The sequence below is a fragment of the Abramis brama genome, assembly GCF_963993115.1.
Source record: "Abramis brama genome assembly, chromosome: 2".
NCBI classification, from domain to species: Eukaryota; Metazoa; Chordata; class Actinopteri; order Cypriniformes; family Leuciscidae; genus Abramis; species Abramis brama.
In genome coordinates this window covers 53,563,647-53,583,213 of record NC_139964.1, presented here as the reverse complement: position 1 = coordinate 53,583,213, position 19,567 = coordinate 53,563,647, and the positions used below count along the sequence as shown (strand labels likewise).

The window sequence follows — 19,567 nt, the reverse complement described above, 5'->3', positions numbered from 1 at the left end:
TGCCGCCAGACGCCCAGGCTCGGTGAGGCACTCGAGCGTTCAACCAGCGTTGTAGCGGGCGCATACGCAGTAGACCCAGCTGAAGCACTGCTGCAGCTGATGCCATACAACCCAGCATCCTCTGAAATGTTTTTAGAGGTGCGGCGCTGCCCAACTGGAAAGACGCGGCCAGGCGTCGGATACGGCACGCGCGCTGTGTCGACAGCCGGGCCGTCATTGCCACAGAGTCCAGTTCCAAACCCAGAAAAGAGGTTGACTGACTGGGCAGTAATGAGCTCTTGGTCCAGTTGACCGTGAGACCCAGGCTTTCCAGGTGGCTGAGAAGCACTGTTCTGTGAGAGATAAGTTCTTCCTCTGACTGTGCTAGAATCAGCCAATCGTCCAAATAGTTCAAAATCCGCATGCCCTGACCTTTCAGGGGAGCGAGAGCCGTGTCCATGCACTTTGTGAATGTACGGGGTGCTAAAGACAGGCGAACGGCAGGACGGTGTACTGATATACCCGACCGTCGAAGGCGAATCTCAAGAATGGCCTGTGACGGGGTATTATCTGGATCTGAAAGTAAGCATCTTTCAGATCGAGGGAAAATAAACCAGTCCCTCGGGCGAATCTGTGCGAGGATCTGTCTAGTTGTGAGCATTTTGAACGGTCTTTTCATAAGAGCTTTGTTCAAATATCTCAGATCTAAAATCGGTCTGAGAGCTCCGTCCTTCTTGGGCACGAGGAAGTAACGGCTGTAAAAGCCTGAGTTGCTCAGAGAAGGGGGTACCGGTTCTATGGCCCCTTTGCACAGAAGTTTCGCTATTCCTGCACGAAGTAGGTGTGCTACTTCCCCATTCACTCTCGTCTCGGTTCGCGCTCGAAAGCGCGGGGGACGGCGAGCGAACTGCAATGAATAGCCCTCTCTTACTGTGCTCAGCACCCATTCTGACGCACCTGGAATAGCTTCCCACACTTTCGCATGTACGGCTAGGGGCAGAATGGCCTCCGGGCTCCGATTGCCGCATTCTGCGGGCTCGAGAACCCGATTCGGAGGCACGGGCGCAGTGCGCGCGCTCTCTGTGCTTGAATACGGCGGCTCGCAGACAGCGATGGCTGGCCGTTTTACGCACGATGTCCCGAAGGAAGTTTCATGGTGTTTTTTTCCCTATTCACCTGGGTTTTTCCCGTCTTAGAATTTAGAGAACAAATGCTTAATTTGCATAAAAAAATGAAATCTCAGACAACTTGCAATGGTGTTTTTCTTAGTTATTATGTAATATGGAATACATCACATATCATATATACACTGGGAACATTTAAGAGTGATATTGATTGAATATGTATGTCGGCCTTAAAAAATGACACAAATAATGCTTAATTTCACCTTAAAAGTTGGTATTTTGCATATATATATACATAAAAAAGGCAGTGAGCCTCCATTATATCTTTGCTCTGACCCTTGACTATCGATCTAGAAACTTAATTTCCTCATATTGATTGCCTACTTACAAAAAAACTTGGGGAAAATGGTCCAACGACTGAGCAAGATAGGCAATTTGGTGGCCATTTTGATATGCAAATTAGAAGGTCAAAAACTCACAATTTCGCTTGGGTACCAGTTTTTTTGGATTCAGCACCCTTGAAATATGTGAAGTAGGCCGTTCCCGACTTGTACCCATAAATGCTCCTCACTTTCACTTTTTGGGTACATCCCATCTAGACTATACGTCCAGACGCTAACCGTGCGTCGCCGTTTACATCGGGATATTGCCAATTGATTACAAATTCCATACAGGGGTAACTCTCTCTGCTCATGCATGTAAACGGGTTATTCCGAATGTTTCAGAAACCCAAAAAGTGACCTTAACCCAACCATAACCCGAATATTGACAGCTTGTAAACGTAGTCAATGATTTTGATGACATTCTCGTCAGATTTTCTGTCCAATCTAATGCTCTCTAGAATATAAAGCGTCCCGCCCCCTACATTATAAGTACATGCTGTAGCTGCGGCTAAAATCGGTCACTTGTTCACACATTTACTATTTTCTACACAGTAAATGGCACATAGTGCACTATAAAGGGATAGTCCCCCAAAAAGAAAATGCTATCATAATTTACTCACCCTCCAAGTTGTTCCAAACCTGTATTAATTTCTGTCTTCTGCTGAATACAAAAGAAGACATTTTGTAGAATGTAAGTAACCAAACAGTTGATGGACCCCATTGACTTCCATAGTGTTTTTTTTTTTTTTTTCGTGTTTTTTTCTCATATGGAAATCAATGGGGCCCATCAACTGGTTACTCATATTCTTCAAAATATCTTCCTTTGTATTCAGCAGAAGACAGAAATTAATACAATTTTGGAACAACTCAAGGGTGAGTAAATGATTTTTGGGTGAACTATCCCTTTAACTATGAGGAAGTACTAGTGTCCTTGAAAATTAATCAGATTAATTTTTTGTGATCTCCAAATATTCACAAATTTACCTTTTCTTTGTTTTCAAGGTCTTTATACATCAGTCTAATAAAAAGTAGGCTACAGCAACTTTTGTCAAAACTTCATTTGGGTCAAAACAGTCATAAATAATTGTGACACATTGTATTATTGATTTTATGCTTACTGCACTCTTGATTTAGATCATAATATATTTTTAACATTTAATTTACACATTTGTTTTTTAAATGTTTTTTTTTTTTTTTTTAATGTCATAAGATTGAAAGTCTTCAACGGATCAGAGCATGAAAATCTTCAGGACAGAGCATGAAAAGCATGATAGAGCATGAAAATATTCACAATTATCTTCACATTTATTTGAAATTGTCCTGTGACATCCTTTGACGTGATTCAAGTGAAAAAGCTAAAATGCCGGTGATGAAGACAGAAAAATAAAACATTTCCACAATGAAAAACGTTATGCGTATTTCATGTAGGCCTACATTAGATTATATTACATTACATTACATTAGGGACGTCTCCACAATTATTAACCAAGAAAACAAAAACAAATCTATGCTTGACAAGCGAGATTTATTTTGTAAAATTCCTTATGACAATAAATCATTTTCAAGTTCTAACAAGTGAGATTCTAATTAATTGGGAAGAATGTGAAGGTAATTGTGCTTTTTGTCCAGAAAAGCAGCAGTCTTGCCCGGACCAATATGACGGACTCTTTCGGCGTCAGCTGCATACATCCGGTGTCTGGTTCCGCCTACTGACGTCCTACTCTAAGCCAATCACCTAAGAGTAAAGAACGAGTGCCGCGTAACGAAATTAATATTCATATGCCATGCCTTTGTGATAGTAGGATTGGTTATATCGCCAGCCACCCGGAAATCCAATTTAGAAATGTTTATGTCGGAGGTTTTTGCTTAAATCTAGAGTTGTGGCTTTGCCTGTGATGATCGGTCATGGAGTCCGAGCGCACATCGGCTTATGGCGTGTGTATAATTATTTTGTTTCTCTTGCTGTTCTTACTACTTGTTGTAAAAACATGTAACGTTACGAAATCACCAATGTTTTGATAATGGCGCTATTCCCTAGGTCGTTTAGCTGGTGACAGGAGTCTTTTACATTTTTTTTCTTTTTTTTTTGTGGAATAGAGAGTCATTATTGGGCCCTAATACAGTTCATGCATTAACACTTTGAAATGCATGACTTCAAAGTAACAGTTAATGCTAGCAAAGCAGCTTTCAGCAAATTGCTGTAGTGTATGGATGCTATGACTATTAGATTACAACGCACGATCTAACCTGTATGTGTCTCTGTTGTTTTGGTGACTAGAATAACACAAATGTAGATTTTACACAAAGCACTGACGATGACCCTCTCATTGATGGACCACTTGTATCCCAAGATGCACTTGAGTCAGTAATCAAGAGAGAGTTTCAGGGATTATCCACTCATTGGGCAGTGAGTGTCCTCTCGTTTTTTCATGTGAGTAGAAACAGACCATTGCAAAAACATTCACTGTTGCCCAACTCAGAAAAGTTAGGCTACTTAAAGTATGGCAAATCTGTTATTTACTCACCTTAATGTTGTTCCAGATTTGATTGGAAATTCTACTTTCAGTTATGATAATAAACCTGTTGCAGACAGACTCACAATGTACTTTTTGAGTCATTTCTCTGTGTGTTGCAGGTGGTTTATGTGGCGTTGTGTATTGCAATCACATTGTTTTGCTGGATATCTGATGAGCACACTCCTGAGTGCACTGCAGCATTGCAGGGGATCGACTCCAAGACTGTGGTGTTACTGGGGAAAGTTGCACTCTGGGTGATGGTCTTTATATTTGACAGATTTGTCCAGCGTCAACATAGTGCTGTGAGACGGAGAGGTTACCTGGACTTCTACAGGTTGACCCGAGGAATAAAAAACCTTCCTCTGCTCATTCACTCTGCAGGTGAAAAGATATTTCACACCATGTTAATGTCACATTTCCCCCTCTGCTTCTTTGCCACTTCATACAGGGAATCTCCATAAATAACTTGCTAATGCTAATTTAAGTATTGTCCAAATACCAGTGTTATAGTTCACAAATGACCACTAGATGGCAGCACATAAGCTATCATTGGGAGTGTTAATATACATTGATTATGGAATGTTTAGATCGGGGCTTCTGAACTTTTTTCCTGCAGAGTTTAGCTCCAAACCTGATAAAGCTCACCTATATCTTTCATGTAATCCTGAAGACCTTGATTAGCTTGTTTGGGTGTGTTCGATTTGGAGGAAAACTATGCAGAAAGTGGACCTCAAGGGTCAGAGTTAAGACCTGTTTTAGATTATGATTGTTTTTAATTAATTTGATGTAGTTGCTTTCATTTATTATCCTTAATACAATCTAAATCCTGGTGTATTGTTTTTGTCAATATTCTAATATGATAACATTTACACTACCATTCCAAAAAAAACACTTTTATTTAGCAAGGAATCATTAAAATGATCAAATGTGACAGTAAAGACTTTTAAAATGTTAGAAAAAAAATATTTTAAACAAATTATGTTCTTATAAACTTTCTATTGATCAAAGTATTCTGAAAAAAGTTTAACATTTTCCACAAAATATGACAAATATATTAAGCAGCACAACTGTTTTCAACATTATTAATAATAAATATTTCTTGAGCAGCAAATCAGCATATTAGAATGATTTCTGAAGGATCATGTGACACTGAAGAGCTGGAGTAATGATGCTGAAAATTCAGCTTTGCCATCACAGGAATGAATTACATTTTAAAATATATCAAAAGAGAAAACAGTTAATTCGAATTGTAATAAAATGTCACAATATTGCTATATTTTTTATCAAATAAATGCAGCCTTCGTGAGCATAATAGACGTCTTTTCAAAAATATATAAAAAATTCTCAAACTTTTTAACAGTAGTGTATGTTTTGGGCAAATATTTGTGAATCATACCAAATTGATTCGTACTGAACCACGACTAAATCACAGATTTTATGCAGTGTGTTATCTAGTTAATAAGCCATAATCAATGAAATATTTACACTCCTAACCAGTGATCAACAGTTTTTTTTTTTTTTTTTTAATGGCTAATACAGATATTCGTGTCTGATATAATGCAGAACTGCTCTCTCTTCTCTCTTATGTAGGTAATGCATTGATCCTGACTGTAATTGCTCCATCCTCTCTGCTGGATGCAAGTGTGAAGAATCTGTCTGTATATCTTCTGTTGTCCATCATCTGTCTGGAACTACTGCTGACACTTATATGCTTGATTAGATATACAGGTACTCCCACACACTGGTTACATTCGCACAAAATTTCTTCATGGTTTATTCTAATATGGAAAAATACCCCAAACCTCCTATATTTTTCTCACACATATTTTTGCTACACCTGCCTGCCAATAGAATCTATATATCTCACTGGCTATTAAGCTGTATTTTTTGCACTATATGTTGTCCTTCTGACAGTAGAATTATGTAGTTTTAGTTTCTCTGTAGAAAACATTGGTCATTGTGAAGCTCACATCATCATATATTAGCTATTCTCTGCAATGCTACCGCTCACAAAAAATACACTTGTTTTGGTGGCTAATTGTGAGTAGTAGTTGCCACAAGGACTGTACATGCACACCTCCCCCAGCATGCATTACAATACCCAAGCTTCTGTCCTTATCCCCTTTAGAAACACACTAGGCAGCTGTTTTCCCTCTCAGCCTCTTTTTTTCTGTGCTCCTTATGATAAAATAACAAATAACTCTTTTCTCACCTGTGGAAAGGGATGGAGAAGATGGGGGATATTTGAGAGAATGTCAAAGAGAAAGACCATATGTGGGGGGAAGAGGCTTGTTATGGACACACAGCTCATCTTTGCCAAAGGCAACCTGAATCCACCCCACCCTAATACACCATGGCATTGTCTTTACTGTTGACACACACACACACTTACACACATTCTCGTATCAGTGCCTGGATTCCAGAGATGATTAGTGAAGTGAAGCTTGACCACATGTTATCTATAGAGACACACCCTCACTCGCTCACTTCATTCTCAATGAGGTCTATCAGTAGATATCACCTTGTGTCTCATATATCACTCTTTCACAGGAAAATCTTTTAGATGTGTTTTATTTTGTGTTTGTATGCTTATACACTACCTTTCAATAGTTTGCGTTCAGTAAAAAAAAAAAAAAGTATACTTTTATTTTGCAAGAATGCATTACATAGGTCAATAGTGACAGTAAAGATATTTTTAATGATACAAGGATTTCTGTTTTAAATTAATGCTGTGCTTTTGAACTTTCTATTCATCAAAGAAAAGGTTTTTTCATGGTTTCCACAAAAATATTAAGCTGCACAACTATTTTCAACATTGATAGTACAATAAGAAATTATAAATGCTTCTTAAGCATTTAAATCAGCATATAAGAATGGTTTCTGTTGGATCATGTGACACTGAAGACTGCAGTAATTATGCTAAAATTGAGGAATTCAATCACAGGAATAAATTACATTTTAAGTTATTTTACATTTTTTATAAATTGTAATCATATTAATAATAATATCAAATAAATGTAGTCTTGGTGAGTATAAGTGTTTCAAAAACGTTACTAAACCCCAAGTTTTTAATGTATAGGTCCAGTGAGGTTCAAAAGTCCACATCAAAAATCTTTGATTAAAAATCTGGAAATAACGTTTTCACAGTGTTTTATGTATTTATTTATTTATTTTTGCAAATTCTGATGTAAAATTAAATGAAATATTTAGGATTATGCACCTTTTATATTTCTATTTTTGCTCCTTGGAGCATTTTAAAACCTTGTGGATAAAATAACATGATTATCAGGGTTCGCACAAACTGGATCTCATTAAGCTTGAGTGCTGCTGAAAATTTGAAATTCATATTAATTTTTTATTTAAACTTTTCACTCAAATTGTTATGCTGATAATATAATTTTTTTTAAAACTATATATATTCAGTTTAAAAATAAAATAAAAAAGTGGCTGTAGACATTACATGGATGTAGCTAGATTGCATTTTCCTAAATTACAAATTTAGGAAACTTTTTTTGGTCACTCGCACTTGAGATGATTCCAAAAAAATGATCTCGATCAAAAAACAATTATTTTCTTCACATTTATTGTGCTAACGAGTGATCTCTATCCATTTAACCACTGTTTATCACCTCCTATCCATATATCCATCTCTCTGTCCCTTTCCTAAAGGAAGGTGCAGTTAGGTCAGAGTCATGCTCCAGGGTCTTTGAAGTGTCCTCTGTGATGTTGTATCTCTGCCTCTCTCTCTTCATTTGAACATGAATGCAGCGTTCTGTATGGGCCGTATGCCGCCTCTGCACTTCAAAGGAAGTTTAGGGCCCTTCAAAGGGGGCGAGGGAGGTGATTGGGACCGGCATTGTTTTACCGCGATGCACGAAGAACATGCGCTCGGCCCCCGTCATGTTCAGATGTGCTCAAGGATGCCATTGGAATGAAATGGAGAAATATGATGCTTGAGGGAACCCATTGATTTAAAGTTGACCGTGCTTTTCATCCCGAGCTCCGGAATGAAATGCTTCTCAGTTCTAAGAGCGAGTGTATGTCGCACAAAAGTGCTAACATTTTTCTATGGATTGGACTTCTGTGCAACATTGTGTTAGAATGCAAATGTCATGAATTATTGACCGCTGGGTTTGGTTTATTGTAATGGTGTTTATTTGTACGGTGTCTTTTGAGGAGGGAAGCACTACTGTTTAGCAAAGATATAAGGAATGTGACACGTATATCAGAAAGACTGTCACTCTTTCTCTTTAAAAACATTCTTTAAAGCCTATTCTCGATGTATGGTGACAGATCTGACGAATTACCCTAATAACCTTACAACATTACGTATCTAAACTCGCATATACACTGTATTTGTCTCAAATAAATGCTTAAGCTCCATTTACTATTATATATTACACTTATATGACACTTCAGAGCGAGAGAAAAGGTGTGCATTATCTCTAAAGAGGGAATCCCTGATCTCCTTCCTGCCCAACTCAATGGCCTGTTGGCCCCCATTTCCTGCAGGTGATTGAAGAAAGAGCAGTTTTATCTGATTGGTGTGTTTGTGATGGGTTGGCCAGGTGTGGGTCAGGAACAACGCGGAGGTTTGTGTATGTGTGTGTTAATGTTTTAGGTGATTATGGTGTAATTAGAGTGTATTCAGAGACCCTGAGATATTTTCCACTTTGATTTGTAGATTATATTTAGACAGATATGTTTGATCCTATAGCACCACTTTTAAGATGCATTAGCATTTGAGGCTAAGCATGTTATTATTTCAATATTAAAATGCAGAGACAAATATCACCAAGTATCATTAACATCTCAAACATTGCTCTGTCTGACATCATTGTCGCTCTAGATATAAGGGATCTCCTGCCGATCGCTAGAAAACTTGAATGTCTTCTGTGCATTTTGTCTGTTCTGTAAACCGCAAGTGGTGTTATTATAGTACCCGTTTTGACTGACCGTTTTGACTGACTGAATAGTTGTCTGGGGATGATACAGATGAAATAATACAGTTAAACTACTGTTCAAAAGTTTGGGTCGTAACATTTTTAAAAATGCTGAAAGAAGTCTATTCCAGCTCACAAAGGCCGTATTTAATAAAAACAATACAGTAAAAACTGTAATATTGTAAAATATTATTACAATTGAACTGTTTTCTATTTTAATATATTTTAGAATGTAATTTATTAATTAATGTGATTACTCCAGTCTTCAGTGTCAGAAATCATTCTAATATGCTGATTTGGTGCTCAAAAACATTTATTCTACACTTTCTTCTTCTGCATAATATTGCTGGGTAAAGCACGCTATTTTTTCCCCCCAGAATTCTTTAATGTATAGAAAGTTTAAAATGACAGTACTTATTTGAAATAGACATTTTTGCATGTAAAAGGGTCAGAAAAAATGTCTTATTCATTAGTCTTGTCTTTTGATCAATTTATTACAATGAATGCTTATAATTAATTTATTAAAAAAAACAAACATATTGCTGAACCCAAACGTCTTAATGGTTATATAGTTTCCAGTGTTGAAGATTTTATTATTTATAAAATAAGTAATTTAGCTATATATTTGTACACTATTAGTTCCTCTGTGAGTGACTTTGCTTGAAGAAAGGCATGGAATGTTGAAAGAGAGAAACCACAACACCAGCTATCCAAATAATTGTCAATATATTTAAAATGTACTCGCTATACAATTTTTTTTCTCTCTTTCCCACTCTTTAGATATCATGCACATATTGTGAACTCTAGAATCTTTGGTTCAGATTCTGGTCGAATCTGCTTGAACTCGCTGTTCTTCCCAGTGTAGGAAGTGAAAGTTTGCTGATTGAGAGATACATTAAAGGTGTGAGAGAGGAGGGAAGTGATGTGTGAAATCCCACAGTTGCCCTGTGTTCTCACGCTCCCAAAACACACACTAACCACGCGTCTTCTAGCACACCTTGTGGTGAAGAGTATCCGCGCTGAACGTGACTCCTGCTCACACACACTGAACGTGTGTCTTCACACACCTAGCTCACATTGCGCCGTCAGACGCACACTACAGCTATCAACATTTCTGTCTGGCTCAATTTTAACTTGTCTCATTTTTTCGATGGTAAATACTCTCCCTGTTTATCATGTTAAAGGAGTAGCCATTGTGATCTTAGACGTTTGGACCCCGCTGTATATTTAGTGTTATTGGAAGGAAAGAAGAATGAGAGTGGGGTGGAGAAAACCTTACCTGTGTTATTTATTTATTTATTTTTGTACAATTATCTCTTTGTATTTTGTGTGTTTCAGTACATGTGAGGAAGTTTAATAGCAAGAAGCCCCATCCTGATGTGACTGAACAGGAGCGATCTCATGGCTGCTCCAGCGAAGCGCATACCGAGACAGGCTTCAGGTAACACACATTGGTGACAGAACTATATATATAGAATAGACATATTAATCAGCTTATGTTGGACCATCTTGAGAAGCCGTTTAGCAGAAGTATTAGTAAACCAACAGCCTTTTTAAGTTGATAATGTGAATTTTTGTCCATTCTGTTTTTTGTTTTTTCAGTAGAGTAAATGAGTATTTAATTTTAGCATTTGCATCTCCATATTGGGCATAGAAAAACTCATATCAGTCTACCAGTAGTATACATACAAATTGTACTTGGTAAATAATCAAAGAATATTTTTTTAAAGATTATCGTTTTATAAATTTCACTTTTGAATTATATCGGTCTAGTAACTAAAACTTTAGTAACACTGATAGCTATTCATTTAATTTGTTTATTATAAAGTTAATAACAGAAATAATTACTAGCCTATTTATTTATTGTAGAGTGGAAACTGCTCTTCATTGTAAAACCAATACAATAGCAGAAAGTTCTTAACACATTGGAATATATATAGTCCCATTCAAAAGTTTGGGGTCAGTAAGATATGTATTTTTAATATTCGGCAAGGGCACATTAAATAGATCAAAACTGACAGTAAAGACTTTCACATTGTAACAAAACAAAAAGAATTCAAATAAATGCTGTTCTTGAATTGTTCGCTGTTTATTCCTTGAGCACCAAATCAGCATATTCGAATGATTTCTTAAAGGGTTAGTTCACCCAAAAATGAAAATTCTGTCAGTAATTACTCACCCTCATGTTGTTCCAACCGCGTAAGACCTTCGTTCATCTTCGGAACACAAATTAAGATATTTTTGATGAAATCTGAGTGCTGGATCACTTCTCCATAGGCTGCTAGGTGACCGAAACTTGCTGGCCCAGAAAAGTTATTAAAGAGATTGTTAATATAGTCCAAGTGACTACAGTGGCTCAATCTTAAGTATATCAAGCGACGAAAAAACTTTTTGTGCGCAAAAACAAACAAAAATAACGACTTTATTCCACTATTCATTTCCTTCTCTCTGGGCCTCGTAGTGTTTTTGCGCTGCGCGTCTGTGTTACACGTCACCGCGTAGGCTCATAATTGGCCGACGCTGGTCATGTGTGTGATGCGTGATGACGTGTAACACAGACGCGCAGCGCAAAAACACTACGAGGCCCTGAGAGAAGGAAATGAATAGTGGAATAAAGTCGTTATTTTTGTTTGTTTTTGCGCACAAAAAGTATTCTCGTCGCTTGATATACTTAAGATTGAGCCACTGTAGTCACTTGGACTATATTAACGATCTCTTTAATAACTTTTCTGGGCCAGCAAGTTTCGGTCACCTAGCAGCCTATGGAGAAGTGATCCAGAACTCAGATTTCATCAAAAATATCTTAATTTATGTTCCGTAGATGAACGAAGGTCTTACGCGGTTGGAACAACATGAGGGTGAGTAATTACTGACAGAATTTTCATTTTTGGGTGAACTAACCCTTTAAGGTCCTGAGAAAAATAGAAAAAAAAAAGATTTTTCTAAGCCCATTGGCAGATATTTGTTGTTGTTTTAGCGTTCAAATATAAAACCTGCAGAAACCCAGATTTTTTTCAAGTTTACTTAAAATAAAAATAAAAAGTTGGGCTGTAGTAGGCATGTATAATTTCTTTATTCCAGTGCGTCGTAGTAGGCCTAAATTAGTTACACGGTTGTAGTAAAAGAAAGATTGTTCACTGCACTTGCACCCGTTTTATAATGAGCAGTTTTCCACAGTAGACGTTTGGCGTCTCACAAAATGCAGATTGATCTCTCATACTGAACAGTATATAGTTATCTGTATCAGCCAAAACAGACCATATTGGGGCATCCCTAAATGTACTGTTTTTAAATGTACACACACACACACACATTTCAAGCCCATGTGCTGTGGACAGGTCAAACAGGTGCACATGTGTTCTGTGGTTTATTTGACAGGGACGGCTCCAGTCTGGAGGATGTGGTGGAAAAGCAGGCGGACCTGATTGATTATCTGAAACGGCACAACAGCGTTCTGAGCAGGAGGATCCTCGCGCTGACCGGCCAGTAGATCAGAGCCTGACACGTTCAAACAGAGAGAGTGACTCAGGACTGCTTGTGCTTATGATGGGGTCTGAAGCGTTGCGTGCGAGTGTGTGTGTGTGAGAGTGCGTCTATCTTGACTGGCATCAGCAGCCATGGCTCACTGATCAGAAGACTTTTTGTGGGAAACGATCCTTGGTAACCTCTCTAACGACGCTCTCGTGTTTCCATGACGACAAGTCTGAGTAGACAATGGCCGCAATTGGGAAGTCAAAAACCCTCGGCTGCAGAAATGTTCAATAAAGACGCTCATTATGAGTTTGTGGGATAGCGTGATCTTATCAAACCAAAAGCTTTATCGTGCGACTTCCGTTTCTCTGTGTGCATGTATGTGAGAACATGAACAAGAGGGTACAGCAGTTGAGTTAATTGTGTACTTAATTTGACTTATATTGTTAATAATTTGTATTTTTGCTTTGTGGGTCTGTGCTGCTTTTGTGTGTAATAATTGTGTTGGAAGGATATTTCTGGTGGTGTGTAGGAGCCAGAAAACTTTAAATACTGACCTTTTTAGTCCTGTTGCTTAATCTCACAGATTGTTTGAACTACTGTATTTTTATGTAAAATAATGTGGATAAAATTGACAAACTTTTTGGGAATAAAAATTAACACATTTTATTGAGTCTGGTAGGTGATGTGCATGTCTAGATAAAGAAAGGGATAAGATAATACTAGATAGAAAATGTAGTTTAGAACACGCATCAAGTTCACAAAAGAGTGGAGTTTTCAAGTATCAAGTTTTTTTTGTGCCATGTTTAATAAAAGTTTACATTTAATGACGTGTGGTGTAACCTAATAAAAAATAAAATTTCTTTACACTGTGAGTATAGGTAAGTGTACACATCTTAATTATTATTTTGAAAAGTTTTTAGACATTTTATGATGGTTAAAGGTAAACTTTTCAATGTGATATCCAGATATTAGTACAAAATTATAAATCCTTACTCTAATTATAGATCATTTTTGATGGGTTGCACCACATGTCATTTTATGGTTTAAAGAAAAGGTAAACTTATAATTTAAAAGACTTAATGACCTTTACATACAGTCATGAGGGTCTGCAGGGGTCAATTTTGGTGACATGAAACTTGGGATAAAAGTGTTGAACATGAAAATCTGTTGTTTGGAAATCGTCTGTGGATCCATGTTAAAAGAGGCTAAAATAAATCTCCATCTTGGATTGGGAATGTTAACTTTTCTGATTGGGGATTTTTCATTTTGGAAGCTGTCAATCAAAAATGGAACTATACAGTCTAGTGATTCCAGTATAACACACTCTTTTTCCTCTTTTCATACAGTAGCAGCTTGTGAATTTGAAAGACTTTGACAAGCCGTATGGATTATAAGACGCGTTGAGCCCAGGTGAAAAGACAATACACTTTTTATTTAATCAGGATAATAATAAAACATTTGAAGTGCATAACTTAACATATAAACATTTCATTCAGTCCTTACTATTTACAATGATTCTGGCAAACTCAAACTGATTGAGCGATGAGTTTTAGCGTGTTCTGTTGCAGTGGATCTCCCCATAACTTGTTCACTAACATTCATAAAACAATACACTCCCTCTATACAGAAGTGACTAACATGGCTTGGTTACAATATATGGGCGAATGAACAGCCCTCAGGGAGTCTGATATGAAACTTTTTCCATCCATTGCTGGTCTTTGGGTTTCCTAATGCTTGAAGAAGTTGTGTAGAGGTTCCTCTAGAGTTGTAAAACCTGATGGAGAACAAAACAAAAAGTTTAAATCCACAATGCACGGCTATGGAATGGATATTTATGTGATCTTTGTGCAGCTTTTCTTTTAGACATTGATTCTATATAAATGTGTGTGTGTGTGTGTCTGTTTGTGTGTTTTGTTAACTCCAGACTAGCTCTGGCTCATTGTGTGGGGGTCACAGAGTAAAGGTTAAAGGTGACAACCTCTCCAGAGTGTCTGAAAACAGTAGGCGGCTCCGGTAGGCTGTCACAGTGAATGTGTGTCCCCGCAGATACAGTGTCACACATATCACCATTTACAACATGTGCTCATGGTTGAATGATCGTGTCAAGATAAAGAAAACTAATGCACTGTAATATATATACAATATCATTCATATTATAATACAAAACACTGATACAATATAATTTACTAGATAAAAAAATGTACTTTAAAACACACTTCAAGTTCCTATGTACTCTATTTATTTATGTTGGTTACAAATGGTTTTGGGAAACGAATATGCCATATTCAACAAAAGTTTAAATTTAATGACCTGTGTGGTGTAAAAAGTAATTTTAAAAAGTGTATTATTTGAAGTTTTTTTATGAAGATATTTTATGATGGTGAAAGGTAAAATGTTCAATGTAACATCAAGATATTTTGTTACAAATTTTAGTAAGAGTTATAAATAATTGGTTCATTTAAAATTATAAATAATTTTGAGGGGTCAGGTGAATTTTTATGAAAGAACCGAATCCAAGTTGCTTTTTAAGTAACAAAAAGGCCTTTAGCAGCCAAAAAACACACACACACGTTGGGTTTCCATGGGGACTTCTCATAGACATAATGATTTTAATAGTGTACAAACTGTATATTCTGTCCCCTAAGTCTACCCATCACAGAAAACTTTTTTTTTTTTTTAACATCACTTAACAACAGTATGATTTATCAGCTGTTTTCCTCATGGGGACCAAAACATTTCCCTACAAGGACAAGGATTTCGGAAATTGCTGTCTTTGAGGAGACATTTTCTCCCCATAACCTCACACACAAACTTCATTCACCCCTGTACCACCTTATGACCCCCTTGGTATGCTATTTAATATTTGATAATCCTCGTTTAGTATTTCCTCTTTAGTCTGACTACTTTTATTTTATATATTTTATTTTATCTGACGTTTTATGTAACAGGGACAATACAGAATAACATTAGCCTATTTCACAGTACTGAGCCTCAGATGGTCTGTATGCTTCTAGCTGATATCTAATTTGCTTTTGTCCTTGCTTAGGCTTTCACTAAAAACCTAAGAAATACAACAACCAACAACCTAAAATTTGAAACATTGAATTTTTTAAAAATTAATTAATGATCAAACAATTGATGATCACAAAAACATTTTTTTTTTTTATATCTATATTTATTTTTTCCTTCAATTCTGTCTTTTAAATTCCATTGCTAAACCATTACATAACTGTTCTCCCTTCACTGAAAAGGCCACCAGGTGTTTCTGAGGACTGGCATTACTAGGCGTCCCACCCAAGTTTTACAGTGTGTGTGGCAGATAGTTAAAATGGGTTGAATTTATGGGGGTAGGGCTTTTCTCGTCCGTCTGTGTGTCTCTGTGTGGCTATGTAGGTTTCCACTCTTTTGTGTGTGTGTGTATGTGTGGGTGGGTGTGGAGTGTTTGTGTTTACTCCCGGTCCGAGAGAAAGTCACACAGCTATAAAGATCCAATAATGTCCCAGCTCATTTAGTACAGGGTATTTAACCCAAAGTACCTCCGTCTGTTTCTGTTGTGGCTTAGGGCCGCTAGAGATCCGACAGGCGGTTTGTTAATTAATCTGGCCGTCTTTTCTCCAGAACACAAACCCACAGATCACAATGGAGTGGTAAACACCATTCTCAAATGAAGTGCACGCACTTGTTAGTCAAGAATCAGTTTGTGTTGTCAAGGAGTCACAAAAGTAAATTCAAGGTATTTCACGATTATTTGTCAGCAAATACATGCTAGGAATGTCAGAATTTGGATTTGCTAATGATGCTCCCCTTTGATAACTCTTTTTCAATATTTGCCCATTCCTCAGAGTAATAAAAGGGAATAAATAGCCTGCATGTGAACTAAAGTCTCACCTCAAGGGAATGGTACTCTGGAGTGAAGAGGTAGACAACGCTTCTTTGGGCAGTGGTGTCTGCGATATTTCCGCCTCAGGTTGAGAAAATCTGGAAAGGGAGGAAAATAAAACACTCGTCAGGGCTGTGAACTATTAAACTTGAGTTACTGTATATCTCATGTCAAGTCAAGTCACATTTATTTATATAGAGCTATATAACAGTACAGATTGTTTCAAAGCAGCCTTATTCGTTCAAAGTTATCTGGCTTTTAATAATGTTCTCAAAACGTTAGCACAAAAACATCTATCATTCATGAACCGTTTTTTTCTGAAACATATTAGTTGGATGTTCGTCTAACATTTTGTAATGTTCCTATAGGCCTACCTAATTGTTTCAGAATGTTGAGAAAACATTTAAAAGTAACACTCCCATAATGTTTGCAAAATGGAATGTTTTCTTAATGTTCACATAACAAAACAAAAAAAACAAAAAAATTAAATATAAAAAAATGACATTTTGAACATTCAGAAATAAAGTTTTCCTAACTTAACGGGAACGTAATAAAAATGTTCTTAGAACATATTTTGTTGGCTGGGTTAGTTCAATGTAGATTTTATTTGTTGAATTTAGTTCTGTGTGAATCTTCTATGATCAGTTCAAGAGAGATCAACAGTTTTGTTTTTTGTTTTTTCAATATTGACAATTTGATATTTTGGGGGGTTGGGGAGATGTAGGCTACTCCCCACCCCCCACCTGCCCACCCCACTCTTCCCAGATTTGGGTGTTACCTGAAATAAAATCAAAATGAATGGTCTCCCCAGTTGGTAACAAACAATCTGGAAGGCAATATAACAATCAGAGGTCTTGTGATAACGCTCATGTCACTTCCCTCCATAAGCAGCTATTAGATTCTCTCCCAGAGGCGCAAGGACAATGGCACGGTGCGCACGGGAGGAGAACCGGGCGCTTTTATATCTGCCTTTGACTAAAGATATGCGAACTCCATGTACCTCCCTCTCTTTCTCTCTTTCACCGCAGTCACCCTATGCTAATGCATTATACCTATTGTGCTAAACATCATGACTAACAATGAACGCTGGTGCTTGATCGCCCACGGGCACCAGATTAATTGCGCATAGCCGCCACAGCAGCGGGAGATTAGAGTGTGTAGCCGCTATACACGTAGGCTAAATTACATTTAGTTATAGGAATAGGTTATGTCTCAGCGTTTAGATAAAAGCAAAACTACCAAAACAGTGGACAAATAAATTGGTGCGGTTAACTTGGCTATATTCAAGTGTAAAATATATTCATATAGTCCTATTTAGTATAGAACTGTAAAAAACACACAGAAAAAACAAACATTTATTTTCAAGTCAAGGGTCAAGTTTGGGCTTAGTGAAACCCAAGCTCATTTCTGGAGTTAAGACTGAACTTTTCAGAAGCGTCAAGCGCCACTTAAAATCCACTCAAAGCAGTGACCCTAAATCAGCCATGACTGCGCACAGACCACTAACCAGGACAGACCTAAATATGCCAACAAGATCTTGGTTTACTAATGAGGTGACGTTTATCCATAGTGACTTGTGGTACTGGGTGAATGGGTAAACAGTTTGTGAGGTTTAGCCTACTACAAACTTTCAGGTATACCCGAATAGGCCTAGGCTATTCAAAATGTTACAGCCTAGAATGCATTTAGAAAATGTATTTTAAAAAGTAATTTGTCTTTAACTACTCCCCGTGAACAACAAGTCACTAACGATTGGCCTATTTGTTTTACAAACCTTCAGTACACAAAACTTTATTTCGAGACGATAACTCAGTTTAATAGGTCGAAGTAAACCAGATGTTGATTCAGTAACCGCTCTGAGGGGGAGCAATTCGTCAGACTGATTCAAACCATTAAAAGAACCTGTTCATAAGAGTCATTTGCTTTTGAATCTGTGAATCAGAAATATTATTATTTTTTGCGTGATGTCCGCAATTTAAGTTTTTTTTTTTTTTTTTGGCCACTATTTCACTATAAAACTGCCTAATTTAGACCACAAACTCACAGCTCGGGTAAATTGTTTAGGGTATAATTTTGCTGTGGCTTCAGCCTGGTACGGTGATTCAAATTCATTCAGTGCGAAGTTATTAGCGCTTGGTTTAGAGCGCGGAAAACCTCATTCCAATTTAGTAGTCCATCAAACAGATTCAACAGAATCACGTGTGATTCAGTACTAAATATGATTTCCTGTAATTAATAGGGATCTAATTTAATAAAATTGACATGATATTTTGAGCTAAATTCGTATAAATAAGTTATAAATAAATAACTTAAAATTGCAGGTAGGCTACATCAGCCAGCAAAAGCACTTAAAAACCTTTTTTGTTCTTAATTTGCAAGTGTTTTGATCCAGTGCTACACCACACAACAGACTTGACTTTTTTGCATAACATCATTTTTGTCGATATTCAAATATTTCAATTAGCTGAATTAATATATTCTTTACCCCAAAAACCAGGTCTTGTGATACCTTGTTTCTCGGCGCTGGTGATGAACAGAACTGTCAGCAGCAGCAGCAGAAGGAGATACAGAGGATGGAAGAATCTCATGGTGATGCTGTGTGAGGTTCGCGCAGACCCGAGTGTCCTCAGATGTGTCCGGTACCTTCGAGGGCAAATTCTGTGAATATGCCGATAACGGACTGTAGAAATCCTTTTATGTGTCTTTCGGTCTCAGTATTTTTTTTTCTTTCTCGGAGCTCATATAAGATTCAGTTTTAAAGTGGATGCGCAGCTGCAGTCAGTTTTCACGCTCTCCAACTTTTCCAAAGTTTCAGATAGCGATATTCACTTTCTTCTCTCTCCTCAGAGGGATGGATAGGCTAGCTAGATAGATGACCTGATGAGTGGGAATGTCCAGTCGAGACAATATAGCTTCACCCCCTCTTTATACAGACAAGAGAAAGGGGGAGGAGAGGGTACAACAGAAGGAGGGGTATGGAAGACCTAAAACTGGGTGGGGACATGGGACATCACACACATACTTTGCACACACACACTTTGCATTGCACATATTGACTCCACATGAATTAGGTAAGAAAGCTGGCAGCTGAAAGGACCCCCCAAAACACACATAGCTTGAAATAAGTGTTTGGAAATTATACTTAAAATTTATTTGTGGTGTACATGAGTCCAAAAGTCTCTAGTCTGCTTCTTTTTTTACATGAATTTTGCCCAAATAATATTAAGAATAGATAGATAGATAGATAGATAGATGGATAGATGGATAG

General features: G+C 37.2%; 2 protein-coding genes across 2 annotated transcripts; one reads left to right on the top strand and one right to left on the bottom strand.

The window, feature by feature from the left end:
* The first annotated feature begins 3,280 nt into the window (after window positions 1–3,280).
* Window positions 3,281–13,660, top strand: tmem192 (transmembrane protein 192). Its single transcript, XM_084107085.1, has 6 exons — window positions 3,281–3,421; window positions 3,765–3,917; window positions 4,122–4,383; window positions 5,593–5,730; window positions 10,284–10,386; window positions 12,324–13,660. The coding sequence occupies exons 1-6, from the start codon at window positions 3,392–3,394 to the stop codon at window positions 12,433–12,435; spliced, it is 798 nt and encodes a 265-aa protein (XP_083963211.1). The 5' UTR covers window positions 3,281–3,391; the 3' UTR covers window positions 12,436–13,660.
* Window positions 13,661–13,831: 171 nt separating this feature from the next.
* Window positions 13,832–19,020, bottom strand: apela (apelin receptor early endogenous ligand). Its single transcript, XM_084107086.1, has 3 exons — window positions 18,809–19,020; window positions 16,308–16,397; window positions 13,832–14,193 (listed from the first exon to the last, which is right to left on the bottom strand). The coding sequence occupies exons 1-2, from the start codon at window positions 18,885–18,887 to the stop codon at window positions 16,309–16,311; spliced, it is 168 nt and encodes a 55-aa protein (XP_083963212.1). The 5' UTR covers window positions 18,888–19,020; the 3' UTR covers window positions 13,832–14,193; window position 16,308.
* Between the last annotated feature and the right edge of the window lie 547 nt (window positions 19,021–19,567).